The following is a 14,232-nucleotide window of genomic DNA, read 5'->3' as shown; positions in this document are numbered from 1 at the left end:
AACTGAATGAGCCACCCAGGCGCCCCTTACCCGAATCATTTTAAATGTATATGGAAACTATTTTTATAGGAAGAAAACTTGTAGCAAATCTTTTTTTCTCTAAATTGATATACATAGATGATCAGTTTTTTTATACATTTTAATTTTCATATTGTTGGAGTGCCTGGGTGGCTCAGTCAGTTAAACATCTGACTTTGGCCCAGGTCATGATCTCATGGTTTATGAGTTCGAACCACACATTGGCCTCTCTGCTGACAGCTCAGGGCCTGGAGCCTGCTTCAGATTTCTGTGTCTCCCCCTCTCTCTCTGCTCCTCCTCCACTAGTGCTCTCTCAAAAATAAATATTAATTTTCATATTGTTAAGCTTTAAAATATATATTTGTATGCAAAGCATTACATTTCTTTATTGCTTTATTTGATTTGTCATCTTGGATGACTTTGATTTGCTCAGCTGATAAGTTGGTGGATTTTAAAATCAATGATCATATTCCTCTAACTGCAAACAAATGCATGCAAATTAGCAAATTGCTTTTTTTCTTTTCTAGTATTGAGCACTGAATCATAAGAAAATAGAAAAACTTTTGCCCTTTCAGTGAGTTGTTCAGAGAAGTCTGTTACCATATCTAATGTGTTTTTGCTACACATAGATTTGTAAAGATTGCCAGTCTTATTCAGTGAGTCTTAAATTAGTTACTTACACATTTATGGATGAGTAGATAGGCATTTTCCCTTCCTTTACCCCCTTACTTCCTTCCATCCCTTCTTTCTTGCTCTCCTTCTACCTGACAAATATTTATGTGCCAAGAACTATTCTAAGATTTTTGGATATGCTAATAAGTAATACAGTCTCTCCCCTCATGGTGGTTACTTTCTACTGGATAAAGATTCTGTTCATCTCCTTCCACCCTAACTGTCGCTTCTTCTGCGAAAAATACTTAGGTGACGTGTTATAATATGTGAGAGGACTTAGATGCTGATTTCTAAAACACAAATATGCTTTCCTGTTGCTTCTGAAGGTAATACCAACAGTCTTGAGTTCCATAGAGCATATATATCCACGGTATATGTATGCTGGTAGTTTGGTACTTAATTTAAAAGGGGAAGGAAGAAATATTGTTCATATTTAGGCAATTAACTTACTTTGCTTTTTTTTTTTACTTAGCAAACTGTTTATAGTTAGTGTTCATTCTGTTTTTTGCCTTTGTGTAGTTTATATAAGTGACATGTTTTGTAAGATAAATGCCTAGTACACAAACAGTGGACAACTTAAGAGTGTTGTTTCTGATTTTTGAAGATGGTTGTCAGTCATAAGTGACATACAACAAATAATTTATTCCTTCTTTTGTTCAGTTTTCATTCATCAAGTAAATGAATACTTACTGTTTACCACCAGCCATGTTGTAACTGCTTGGTATATCATTGTAAATGTGATATACCAGGTAATTCCTCTGCTCTCGTGAAGGTTCCATTCCAATGACAATGGACTGAGAATGGACTGATTGTTACAGAAGTAAAAAAATTTATAAATTTTGCAGTTATATAATAGTAATTCAGTAAAACTATAAGTGATGTGGTATTGTACTATATTACAGGTTTTAAATGTTTATATCTGTGCATATATTGAGTGTGTGGTTTTTATGGACACTTAAGACGCTATTCCAGATACTCTTAAAAGTCTGTGTGTATATATGTCATATCTATAAATAGATTTCCGTTATGTGTTGTTACAGTGTATGCATAATTTTGGTTGTATAGTGTATTCAGGAGTATAACTTTTATGTAACTATTCAGTGGAATTGCATCATATACACATTTAACTTATGACAAATTAAGCTGTTAGCTAGGCAAAAAATTAAAATATTAATGACTTTAAATATGGAAGCAAAATACTCAGTTTTTTCAAAAGTGCTGTTTATACCACATTTAAGTGTGTGTAGTGCATATTTTGTTGATTTTTTTATAATAATAAAATACATGTAACCTAAAATTTGTCATTTTAAGTATTTTTAAGTGTATAGTTCCGTGGCATTAAGTACATTCACAACACTTTGTAACCATCACCACTTTCTATTTCTAGAACCTTTTTTACCATCCCAAACAGAAACTCTATATCCATTAAACAGTAACTTCCGTTCTCCTTCCCCTCAAGACCTGGTGACCTCTCTTCTACTTTCTGTGTGAATGAATTTTAGATACCACATATCAGTGGAATCATACAATATTTGTCTTTTTGTCACTGGCTTATTTCACTTAGTATACTGTTTTCAAGTTTCATCTACATTGTAGCATGTATCAGAATTTTATTCTTTTATGGCTGAGTAATATCTGTGTATATTACACTACATTTTCCATTCATCTCCTAATGGACACTGGATTGTTTCCGTCTTTGGCTGTTGAGAATAATGCTGCTGTCAACGTTACTGTACAATTATCTGTTCGAGTCCTTGCTTTCAGCTTTCTGGGTATATATCCAGAAGTGGGTCAGACACCCATTCTCTGCTTAACTTTTTGAGATACCACCAAACTATTTTCCATAATGGCTGCAGCACTTTACATTTTATAGTTATGTTTTTATACACATTTTTTTGAACAGGGTCCTGTGCACAAATCCATGGATGCAGCACTTTATGAGTGATTTTTGAGCTTGGTTTTTAGTACATGACTTATGTGTACTTACTAGATGGAATGTGAGTTCTTTGGTGTTACAGGAGCATTATTATTTATGTCAGAATTTATACTGTGTTATGGTATTAGTTGCAGCTGTTATAGAGAACAAGAACCAGGTAATGACGTAGAGATTTTCTGTACTATTGAAGATTTTGAAAAAGTAACATCTTCTTTACTTTTTTGGAAACTTGCACTTTATACATGAAGATATGTAGTTGTGTATGATCAGTGATCATAACTTTTGCCTTAAAGATGTTGGAAAGGGCATGGGTTCTGAAGCTGGTGATCTTACTTCCGATTTGTGTGTTTAACACTTATATCCAGGGTCACCACTTAGCCTCATTCATTTACAGAGAGGGTCATGTGTTCTTACGAAGTCACTGTGAATTTTAAATGGTGTATGTGAAAATGTTTGTGGGGTTTTTTTTGTTGTTGTTTTTGTTTCGCAGAATTAATTATTGAATCAAAACCAAATCACTCTTGTCCTAAGAATCCTCACACCTCATTTAGGAAGTCATTGGCTTTACTTTCCTGTTTCATTTAAAAATATCTTTTCTTTCTATGTCTTATCCCTTTATAAATCTAATTGTGTTTTAATTCGTTTTATTTTATTTTGGAAAGGGTATTCTTTTTTTTTAGGTTTATTTATTTGTTTTGAGATAGTGTGCACACATGTGCAGGAAGGACAGAGAGAGAGAGAGAGAGAGAGAGAGGAGGGAGAGAGAAAACCCCAAGTAGGTTCCATACTGTCAGCACAGAGACCAGTGTGGGTCTTGAATTCACTAACCGTGAGATCATGACCTGAGCTGAAATCAAGAATTAAACACTTAACCAACCGAGCCATCCAGGCATCCCTCATTTTGTTTTATTTTTATATTAATTGACTGGCTTATGAAATAAAATTATTCCTCCCTAAATGAAAATTTGAGCTAAGGTATTTGGAGGGGAGTTTATTGCAAAGCTTGTTTTATTTTACTTTATTTTTTATTCTTTAAAATTTTTAATGTTTTTTTTTTACTTTATTTTTGAGAGAGAGAGAGAGAGAGGCTGCAAGCGGGGGTGGGGGGGGACAGAGAGAGGGGAAAACACAGAATAGGAAGCAGGCTCCAGGCCCTGAGCTGCCAGCACAGAGCCCGATGCAGGGCTCAAACCCACAAAATGTGAGATCATGACCTGAGCTGAAGTCTCAGCGTAACCAGCTGAGCCACCCAGGCACCCCACAAAGCTTATTTTAAAAGCTTAGTTCAGGGGTACCTGGGTGGCTCAGTCGGTTAAGCGTCCGACTTCAGCTCAGGTCATGATCTCATGGTTCGTGGGTTTGAGCCCCGCGTCAGCCTCTGTGCTGACAGCTAACTCAGAGCCTGGAGCCTGTTTCAGATACTGTGTCTCCCTCTCTCTCTGACCCTCCCCTGCTCATGCTCGCTCTCTCAGAAATAAAATAAAACATTAAAAAAATGTTTTTTTAAAACTTAGTTCAGTGGGTTTGAATAAAGGAAATTTCATTTGAAATTGAAATTCCAATTTCATTTAATTGAATGAAATTGAAATTTCATTTAATTTTGCTTCTTAGCATTTTTCAGGTGAAAAAATTGAATATTACAACTTTTGAGTGTCTTATCCAAGATTATATAGCTATTTAGTGGAAGGGACGAGGCAGAAATCCATTCTTTTACCTTATATTCCAGTGTTTTACCACATTCCCTCTTACATTTCACCAGTTATGTGATTATTTTGGCAATAATCTTGCATGGCGTGTCTCCATGGTCCTAGAAGTGTATAAAATGCACTTGCACTTGTATTAATCATCATAAGAGACTTCTTACTATATTGTCCCCTTTCCTCTCTCTAAACTGGAAGATATATACTCTTGCAGACTTTTAAAAAAATTTTTTATAAAACAGAAGCAATCAAAAAGCAAACTTCAGTATGTCATCTTTTATTTATAGTAATTTACTCTAGAAAGCTTTTCAATTCATAAATTCCAGTGTATTGTTTTCTTTCCCAACATCCCATAAATTACCTCACTAAAACTCGAGTAAGCAGTTGTTATGAGAGTAATGTCATGTAACCAAAAGTACGTTAGAAGTGTAGATAGCACCCCTTGGTTAGTTTCCTATTGGTGAAACCAGTGTTTGAGTGTGTGTTTTCTACCAGTACAGTTTGGAATATTCAAGTTGGAGGAGCCATTAAAAATCAGCTCTAAACCCCATTTTCTATATGAAGAAACTGATAGTGAGAAAATTGGCTCCGTAAACCAGGATTCCTGAATTGTTTAAAATACATATCCTGTCTTTTAAAAAAAAAACTTTTATTTTGAAATAGAGAGTCGTAGGAAGATATTTCATTTTATTTTTCTTTCTAATTATTAAAAGTCAAATTTAACTTAATTTTTCAAAGGGCAATGAAAGTAATTTCCTTTTTTTAAGGTTTGCATTTGAAATGCAAAAATAATATTTTGTAACAAATCAGATCATACAGATTTTTCTAAAATAGAAGTTTGAAAATATAATTAATAAAATTAATTTCAAAAATAAACTCTCCTGCTTACCTCAGTCTTTTTTGACACGGTAACATTTTTGTGTATAACCTTTTATGTGCTTTATTTTCTTAGAGAAATAAATCAAACATATACACCTACAGGATTTACATATTTATATGGTAGTAATTGTATATTTATGTTAGTCTCTAGCTTGATTTTAAAAATTAAAATAAAAAAAAAAACCCTCACAACTATATGTAATACACAGCTTCTGATTCCAAACATTCAATGTATGGCTATATCATTACTTAGTTAATGATTTCCCAGCTGATGGACTGTTACTTTGTAATTCTCTTCTCTAGAAACAGCTGCAAATCAGAGAGGAAAGTAGTTGGTGCACAGGTGTGAGTATTTTTGTAGGATAGCATCTAAGATGGTGTGAAGGCACGGTTAATAGCACAGATTCTGGGGCTAAGACTTCCTGGAATAAATCCAGCCTGCACCACCTAATAGCTGTGCAACTAAGGCAAGGTACTCTTTGTGTTCTCATTTCCTCTGCAAAGAGGAATTTAGATCAGTGATAATCTTTACTCTGTGAGGAGACTGACTTCTTTGATAGGTTGATGGGGGGGGAAATGCTGTCTCACTGTTTACTAATTAAAAGATTGATCATCTTTTCATACGTTGTAATTGTAATTCTGTGAATTACTCATCATCTTCTGTTCTCATTATTTTATTTAACCTAATTGCCTTTTTAAAATTGTTTTGTGAAATGTTCTGGACTCTAACACTTCATTATATATAGTGAATATATCCTTTACTCTGTTGCTTGCCTTTAATTTTGTTTGTTTTTTTTTCTTCCTACATTGCTAAATCTGTCTTTCTTTTGAGGCTTCTGAATTTCTGTTTTTGCTTAGGAAGATCTTCTGTATCCCAAGATTTTTAAGAATTCTATTTTTTTTCTTTTTTCCTTCTAATGCTTTAGTCTGTTTATTTCGATGTATAGCTCTTTAGATGATTTGGATTTGATTGTGGAGTAAGATATATGCTGTTTTTTTCCTTAAAATAGATAAAACAATTTTATTATTGTTTACAAACTGGTCTTTCCTTGCCATATTGATTTGTAATGTCACTTTTACCAAATATTAAAATCTCATAAATCCATGATTCTATTTCTAGAGTCTTTATTTAGGTTCATTGATCTTTTGTCTAGATTTGTTCCCATATCAAAATTCTATTTTTTTTCATATCAAATTTTTAAAATTACTTTAGCTTGGTAGTCAGTTTAGTATCTGATGGAACAAATTCCCACATTTTCCCCCAGAAGCTTCAAAGCAATTTGTATGCATTTATTCTTTCATGTGTAAACTTTAGAATCAGTTTGTTGAATTATGTTTAAAAAAAAAAACAAAAACAAAAACCTCTGTTATTTGTTAGGAATTGCATTATATTTTGCATGCTGTCAAAAATAGTGATTTCAACCTAATGTTTTAATTTACCATTGACTTGAAATTGTTACCCACATATTTTCAATTCTCCATAATCTAAAAAGATAAGTTAATTTTTTTAATAGTTCTTTTTTTAAGTTTATTTATTTACTTAGAGAGAGATGGCAGGGGCAGAGAATCCCTAGCGGGCTGGAGCCCAATGCAGGGCTCAAACCCACAAACTATGAGATCATGACCTAAGTCAAAACCAAGAGTCAGCTCAACCATCTGAGCCACCCAGGCACCCCAATAAACTATTTAATTTTTAAAAAGACTTTGGAATGTGGAATCTATTTGGTTTCTTCCCCCTTCCTGTTTTTTGTACAATTTTGTAGCATTACCATAGAAATGTTTTTTATGTGTTTATCTCACCAGAAATTTTCGTTGACATATTAATACATATTTGGTTGTATACATTGGGTTCTGTGGCATATTTTTTCAGCTCTCGTCTTTGTTTTCTGTGGTGAAGGTTTAATATTAACATGTGATTATAGATGACTGAAGCCTTTTCTGTTTCTTTAGGTTTATTTTGTAAACATGTTTATTTTCTGACACATTTTAGAATACTGTAATATTCCTTTAGTTATGTGGCAGCATTACTAGCTTTTAGGTCAAAGATGAGACTATTTAAAGTCTATTTTAGGGGCACCTGGGTGGCTCAGTCAGTTAAGTGTCTGACTTCGGCTCAGGTCATGATCTCCTGGTTTGTGGATTCAGGCCCCGCGTCGGACTCTGCTTACAGCTAGCTCAGAGCCTGGAGCCTCCTTGAGATTCTGTGTCTCCCTCTCTCTGACCCTCCCCTGCTCACGCTGTCTCTATCGCTCGCTCTCTCACTCTCAGAAATAAATAAAACATTAAAAAAATTAAAAATAAAGTCTATTTTAAGGATGTGTATTATTTATTCCCTTAAAATGTGCTGTGGTTTAGTACTAGATTAGTATTAAATGTTTCCTGTAGAAAAAAAGAAAGTTCTTTTGTCTTTATATTGAGTGTAAAAGAGAATAATCCTATACTTTTTATTTTGACATTCAAAAAAAAAACGTCTTCAGAAGTCCATTCTGGAATCCCTTCTGAGATAATAGCAGAATTTAATATTTTCCAAATTTTTTGATAATATGATTTCCTGATGGTTGAAATGCCATTTTCAGTAGTAAACAGTATGTTTTGTTTCTTCTCATGCAGGTCTTTGAAGTTCTACAGTTTAGTTCTCAGTGCTGAACTTCCTTCTCCCTTAAGTTATTATAAACTTTTGCTGCTGTTCAATAAACGTGAAGATGTCTCGCAGTCCTGATGCGAAGGAAGACCCTGTGGAATGTCCTCTTTGCATGGAGCCCTTGGAGATAGATGATATCAACTTTTTCCCTTGCACCTGTGGCTATCAGATTTGCCGATTTTGTTGGCATCGAATTCGCACTGATGAAAATGGGCTTTGTCCTGCATGTAGAAAGGTAAATACTCTAAAGTAACTTTGTGTAGTTTTTTCCCATGCTTATGAGTAAGTAGATTGATTTTACCTGATGAGTAAGTGGATTTAAAACCATCTACAAACATCAGACGATTTTGATATTTTTAAGATATAATGAAGTAGTATGACCTTAGTAAAGTCATAATCTCTCTGGTTGACCTTTAGTTTTCTTATCTGGAGAGATTAACAAAATCAGTGGTACTAGATCTTTAATAAGAGAATTAGGAGTAGAGAGGCAATGGATTTAGATAGGATGGTGTGAAATTGGGAAAAAACACTTTCAGCTGGGCAGAAATTCACTTTAATTTTCTAGTACAAAGTAGGGAAGACATTTTGATACTTAACTAAAAGAGGTCATGGCTTAAAATGACAGAGAAATTGTGGTTCAGAAGGTAATGGTTACTCATTTGTTGCGGCCTTATGATAACCCTAGGCTGTAATGCTATTTCCATTGTACATTGAAAGTAGGCCTTTTAGGTGCCTTGTCTACAAGTATCTGTGGGCAGTAGGTCAGATTCAAATATAAGTCTACTGTGATTTTTAATCTTACTGGGTCTTGTTTAAATAAGCCGTCATAATAGTTACAGTGTAGTGACTTAATAGAGTGAATAGGATTGCTGCATTTTAGTTTGAAGGTGACCTAGGGCTTAATGCAAATATCTATATTTTGCCTTTGTTTTCCAGTGTCTCTTGGTATGATTTAAACTTTCTTCACTGTTTACTCATTTCAAAGAGCTCTGTCTTCATTACTACGAAATTTTGAGAAAGCATGCATGTGTTTTAGATACCTAGGATATTTATTTTATCTCTCAATTTTATTACCAGAGGAATTCTGTTTCAGAAGGCAGTGCATTATCGAGTTGTTTTTTTAATCTAGTGAGCATGCATGCAATATATATTACATGAATGAAAAAAGGTTAGGTCTGTTTCAGTGTTAAATAATGTGCATAATTTTATGTATATTATATATATACACTATTTGTAGTATATATAACATTTGTAATAGATATTTATAGTGTATATTTCTTTTTGTAGAGTTAATAAACTTTAAGAATGTGAATGAAAAGTGAATGAAACCTTAATATTAGCTTTGGTCACAATTTATAGTTTGTGTTAGTAGATTTTAAACATTTAGTCATATTTTAAAAATTGGTTCCTGGTCATTCCATAAGAAGACAATTGTATTGAACTGTTTTAATGAAAGTGGTGACTTTTATTTAGTATAGCCCAAAACTATAAGGCTTGTGAATTTGACTTCATTAAGTTTATCTCTTTCTCTTTTTTTTCTTTTGGTGTGCTGTGAAGTAGAGTTTTAATAAAAAGACCAATTGTTAAATTGTCATAGAGAAAAATCAGTAATTTGGGGAAATGGCAAAGAAATTCACTTCAGTTTTGAGGAATTACCTAGAATCACCTTAAATTCTTAGAAAGTAGAAAAAAAAGTAGAAACATTTTAAAGATAAAACAAAATAATTTTTGTAAAGTTGATTATCAATATTAGGGTACCTTTCTGGGAAGACAAGCAAGTGTGGAGAATCTCAAAGACAGTAGGCCATTGGGGTCAGTTTTAAGAAAGAGACATTAGCTCAACACCTACTCAGGATAAGGCTGCTGAGAAAAAATAAGAGTAGTGGTGCCTTTACGATTCTGAGGAAAATACCAGTGTGGTTGCTTGCGTGTTGCACTGAGGCAGCATATGGATCCAGCCCAACTTTTATGCCATGTAGCAGACAGACGCTCTCTTACTGGATCACTGGTTATAAATTTGGGTCAGAGTCTTAAGGTGGATGAAGATACCCTGGAGGCCCTAAGACCTCCTGTGTTCAGAACGTGAATTATTGATACTGTCCACCACTTTGTCCTCTCTGCAGTCACAAAAGAGCATCCTGCAGTAAACAGAAATATCATTTATAGACTGGTTGACAGAGTTCTTACATGTAAAGGTTGCAACAACCAAGAATTAACAGACATTTCAGGAATACCAACATTATGAAAGCATAGCACAAAAATCAGTAAATAAAAGAAACTAACATAAGTAAGCTAAAAAAAAGAAACATTTAAAAGTGTCATTGGTACTTATCAAACAGATAAAAGAGAATGGCATATCTATGTAGAAAGAACATTTCTTAAAGAGCAAATTAGAGATCTTGAAAAAGAACAGTCTTATGGGTGGGCTAAGAACAGAGTGAATACAGGAACAAATTTATGTATGTTAACTAACTAGAATTTAAATAAACATTTGAAAAGAAAGAGAAATTAATAAGTTGGAAAATTTTGCTGAGTATTTTTTTTGCAGGATATAGCACAAAAGAGATAAAAAAAATAGCATGAAAGAAAAGTTCAGCAGCATAAAAAAGATACACTTTTCTCAAATCTGCTAAGAGAAGCTACAGAAGCAGTGAAATAAGAATGGGAACAAATAAAGAACCACTAGAAGAAAATTTCTTATGTAAAGCGCTTGTCCTTAGAAGGGCTGTGTGAGTCTGAGGCAAGATGACTGGAAAATGTTAACATTATATATATAATTGTGAAATTTTAGAATATCTAGAATAAAGACAAAGTTCTAAAAGCTTATGGGAGAAAAATACATAGACTAAAGAGGAACAAGAATAAAACTGATACCATTGTTTCTGTTTTACAGAGAATTTTTTTTCTGAATTTTTGAGATGAATAACTTTGAAGAATTGTCAATTTCATTCGTATGTAAAAGCATAAATCATTTTCCAGGGGTGCCTTGGTGGCTCAGTTGGTTGAGTATCTGACTTCATTTCTGCTCAGGTCATGATCTCATGATTTGTAAAATTAAGCCCCGCTGACAGCACAGAGCCTGCTTGGGTCTCGGTCTCTCTCTTTCTTTCTCTTTCTCTCTCTTTCTCTCTCTTTCTCTCTCTTTCTCTCTCTCTCTCTCTCTCTCATGCCCAGCCCCCACTCGCTCTCAAAATAAACAAACTTAAAAAAAAAAAAAAGTCCCACACCTTCCAGACATAGAAAGATCATAAGGTTTGATATTCACCATACAGGATAAGTAGAAGAGATGGTGACTAAGGTTTTGGACTAAGCAGCTGTTAAGTAAAGGATGGCCATTGACTGAGATGAGGAAGACTGTAGAAATAGATTTTTTGAGAAGATCAGGAATTAAATTTTAGACATGTTAAGTTTGAGCTTTCTATTAGAAATCAAAATGGAGACAAAATGGAGATTTTGAATACATAGGTGAATATTCAAGTTTGCTTCTGGTATAGAAACATAAATTTGAGAGTTAGTACATGGAATGTTATTTATAAAATAATACTGGCTGAGATCATGAGAGAGAGGATCAATAGAAAAGATGAAAGATTATCTAAGGGTGAGAACCAAAGCTCTCCACAATTTAAAGAAAGAAAAAAATCCCTAATGAAGAATTATGAGACAACCTCCTTTTGAGTTTCCAAGTTATAATTTTTAGCTGAAGCGGTTATTGTTAAGTCAGACCAGGAAGAATTTTTTTGGTTTCTTGTTGACTTATTATAACCACAACTGCTAGAACTTCTGCTTGGTCTCCTGAGTACTAGACTTGCTCCTACTTGGCTGGAGGGGGTCATGGACAGCAGACAGTGCAGACCACATAGAGTCTTGGAGTCAGAGACCTGGCTTAGCCTTGCCAGAGAGTGTGCTGAGCATGCGTAGCACATGTAGTTATGAAGCTGCCTGTCTCAGGGACCAGCAAGTCTTTATGTCTCTGGGGCTTCAGTGGTTGTGTTAACACAGAGGAGCACACTGTTGCCAAGGCTTGGACAAGTCCGTGAAGTTGCCATTTATTCATAGCCCAACTCTGCTGGCAAGATGGCCTGCAGAGGCCACGCTGTGAAATGGCAAATTGAGATGATTTAAATAAACTTGGAGGTGCAGATGAGTTGGTTGAAGCAAGCCCTGTTTTGGGCTCACAAATGAAACCTGCTTGTTTGCATAAAGTTTGCTTGTTTGCTTTAACAGTTTTGAGAAGCAGGGAGGTGGGCAGGTTTTAAAAACTAGGAGAGTTTAATATTTCTGTTTGGTCATAGTTGCTGAGCCTAAAGGGATCAGAAGGACCTTAGTATTTCCCCAAACAAAGGCACAGCCTACCTGGTCATTCTCTAGAGTGCCTTTGTATGTTCTTTTAGTGCAGCATTTCTGAGAAAAATACCTGGGAACACAGGTACCGATGCAGCATCATACAACACTGACTCACAATGGAAACCATAGTGGCCAAGGAGACAAACAAAACTTTGTCAAAGTTACTGTTATTTTCATCTCAGAAGTAATTGGAAACATTGCATCCATGAAACAAGAACAAGATAGATAGTCTAAAAAAATTCCGTGAAGGATAAACATTGTTACCGATATAAAGTATGATAGCAGAAATAGCTCAAGGACAGAGTCAGAAGATGATATTGAGAAGATCTCTTAAAAAGTTGTGCAAAACGACAAAGGAGGTGGAATATTTGAGAGAAAAGATAACTTTATTCAAGGATCTATCCAGGAGGTTAAATATCAAGTTAGTGTTCTAGAAGTAGACCACAGTTATACAGAAGGAAAATTATCTTCAAAAATATGATTGAAGAATATTCCCACGACCAAAGGACGTATTTTCAGATTAAAGAGGCCTATCAAGTATCAGGCACAAACTTTTTTAATTTTTAAATAACAGAAAACTGAAAACAAAGAAGTTCTTCAGGCTTCCAAAGAGGAAAATAGTAGGTTACACATGAAGATCAGGAATCAGAATCATTTCAGAATTCTCAAAAGCAAGTCTTAAAGCTAGAAGATACTTCTGAAGGAAATTTATTTTATTTTCCTAGAACTCCATATCTGCCTGTTAATTGTGAAGGTACATGAAAAGACATTTTCAAACCTGAAAGATCTCAAAAATTTTTTTACCCTCCGTGAATTCTCTGTCAGGAATCTCCTGCACAATACACCCCACTAACATGAAGGAATGAAGAAAGAGAATACGTGGGATAAAGGAAAGAGGTGATCAAACATAGTGGGATTCCTGAGGTGACGGGAAAGATGACAGCTATGCCTCATATCAGGAAGGAGAGCCAACCCAAAATGTGGCAGATCAGAAATTTGCAAGGGGTGGCGGTTTACAAAAAGATAACATTGAGAGGACATTTAGTGTTTTAAAAGAGAAATATGTTATGAGGCCATTGCAACATTTAAATGGAGGGGATTTGGTGGTTGAATTAGTAAGAAACATGTAAAGATCTAATCATGGCAAACAAAAGTTGTGCCGGAAAAGAACAGTCATCATATGATCCTACATGGCTCAGATATGTTGTAGGGATTGAGATATTTCCCCCACTACCGATATATTGTTATAGCAGCTTTTGTAGAAAAGACTATTCCTTCACTGTTGAATACTTTTGAACTCTTTCTTAGAATTGATTTGTTCATAAATGTGTAAGCTTATTTCTAGAATCCATTCCACACATCCATCCACATACTTATTTTTTATAGAATTTATTTTGGGCATATATAAGACCTTAGCATTTCTATATAAGCTTTTTATTTAGTATGCAATTTTATCCAGAAAACCTACTGAGATTTTGATTGAGCTTGAATTGAATAAACCAGTCAATTTGAGGAAGAATGACATCTTAAAAATGTAGACTCATCTAGTTCATAAATAAGGTTTATCTTTGCTTTTTTTTTTTAGGTTTTTTAGGTAGTATAGCATGTTTTGTTATATTTACCTGTAACTATTTTTATGTTTTTTGAGTTTTGGCATGTGATATTTTAAAAATTCCATTTTCCACTTCATGTGTAGAACAGTTGATTTTGTTAAATAGATGCCATAGGCTTTTCTACATAGATGATCATGTCTCTTGGGAATATAGACAGCTTTCCTGCTCTTTTCGAACCTTTATACTTTTTAGTTTAGTTTTGATTTGTTTTTATTTTTTAATTTTTTTGCCTTATTGCACTGGGTAGCCCTCCAGTATAACATTGGAATAAAGTGGTAAGAATAGATCTCTTTGTTCCCAGTCTTAGTGGGAAGGAGTTGAGTATTTCACAATTAAGTATGTTATTCCCTGTGAGTTTTTTGTAGATGGTTTTTATCAGGTTGAGGATGTTTCCCTTGCTTTCTGAGTTTTTGTTATTAGTGGATGTTG

The 14,232-nt window shown here is 34.2% G+C and overlaps 1 protein-coding gene across 7 annotated transcripts in view; it reads left to right on the top strand.

The window, feature by feature from the left end:
* The window catches only part of CNOT4 (CCR4-NOT transcription complex subunit 4), a 137,605-nt gene that overhangs the window by 49,818 nt on the left and 73,555 nt on the right, over positions 1-14,232 (top strand). For all 7 annotated transcript variants that reach the window (XM_039242837.1, XM_039242820.1, XM_039242828.1 and 4 more), the window contains exon 2: positions 7,816-8,081. In XM_039242837.1, the coding sequence (XP_039098768.1) occupies positions 7,908-8,081 (174 nt within the window). In that variant the 5' untranslated portion in view covers positions 7,816-7,907. The remainder of the gene's footprint in view (positions 1-7,815; positions 8,082-14,232) is intronic.

The sequence above is a fragment of the Hyaena hyaena genome, unplaced genomic scaffold (assembly GCF_003009895.1).
Source record: "Hyaena hyaena isolate Hyena2069 unplaced genomic scaffold, ASM300989v1 scaffold_8, whole genome shotgun sequence".
NCBI classification, from domain to species: domain Eukaryota; kingdom Metazoa; phylum Chordata; class Mammalia; order Carnivora; family Hyaenidae; genus Hyaena; species Hyaena hyaena.
The sequence above is the reverse complement of the archived record's forward strand: the minus strand, read 5'-3'. Positions and strand labels throughout refer to the sequence as shown.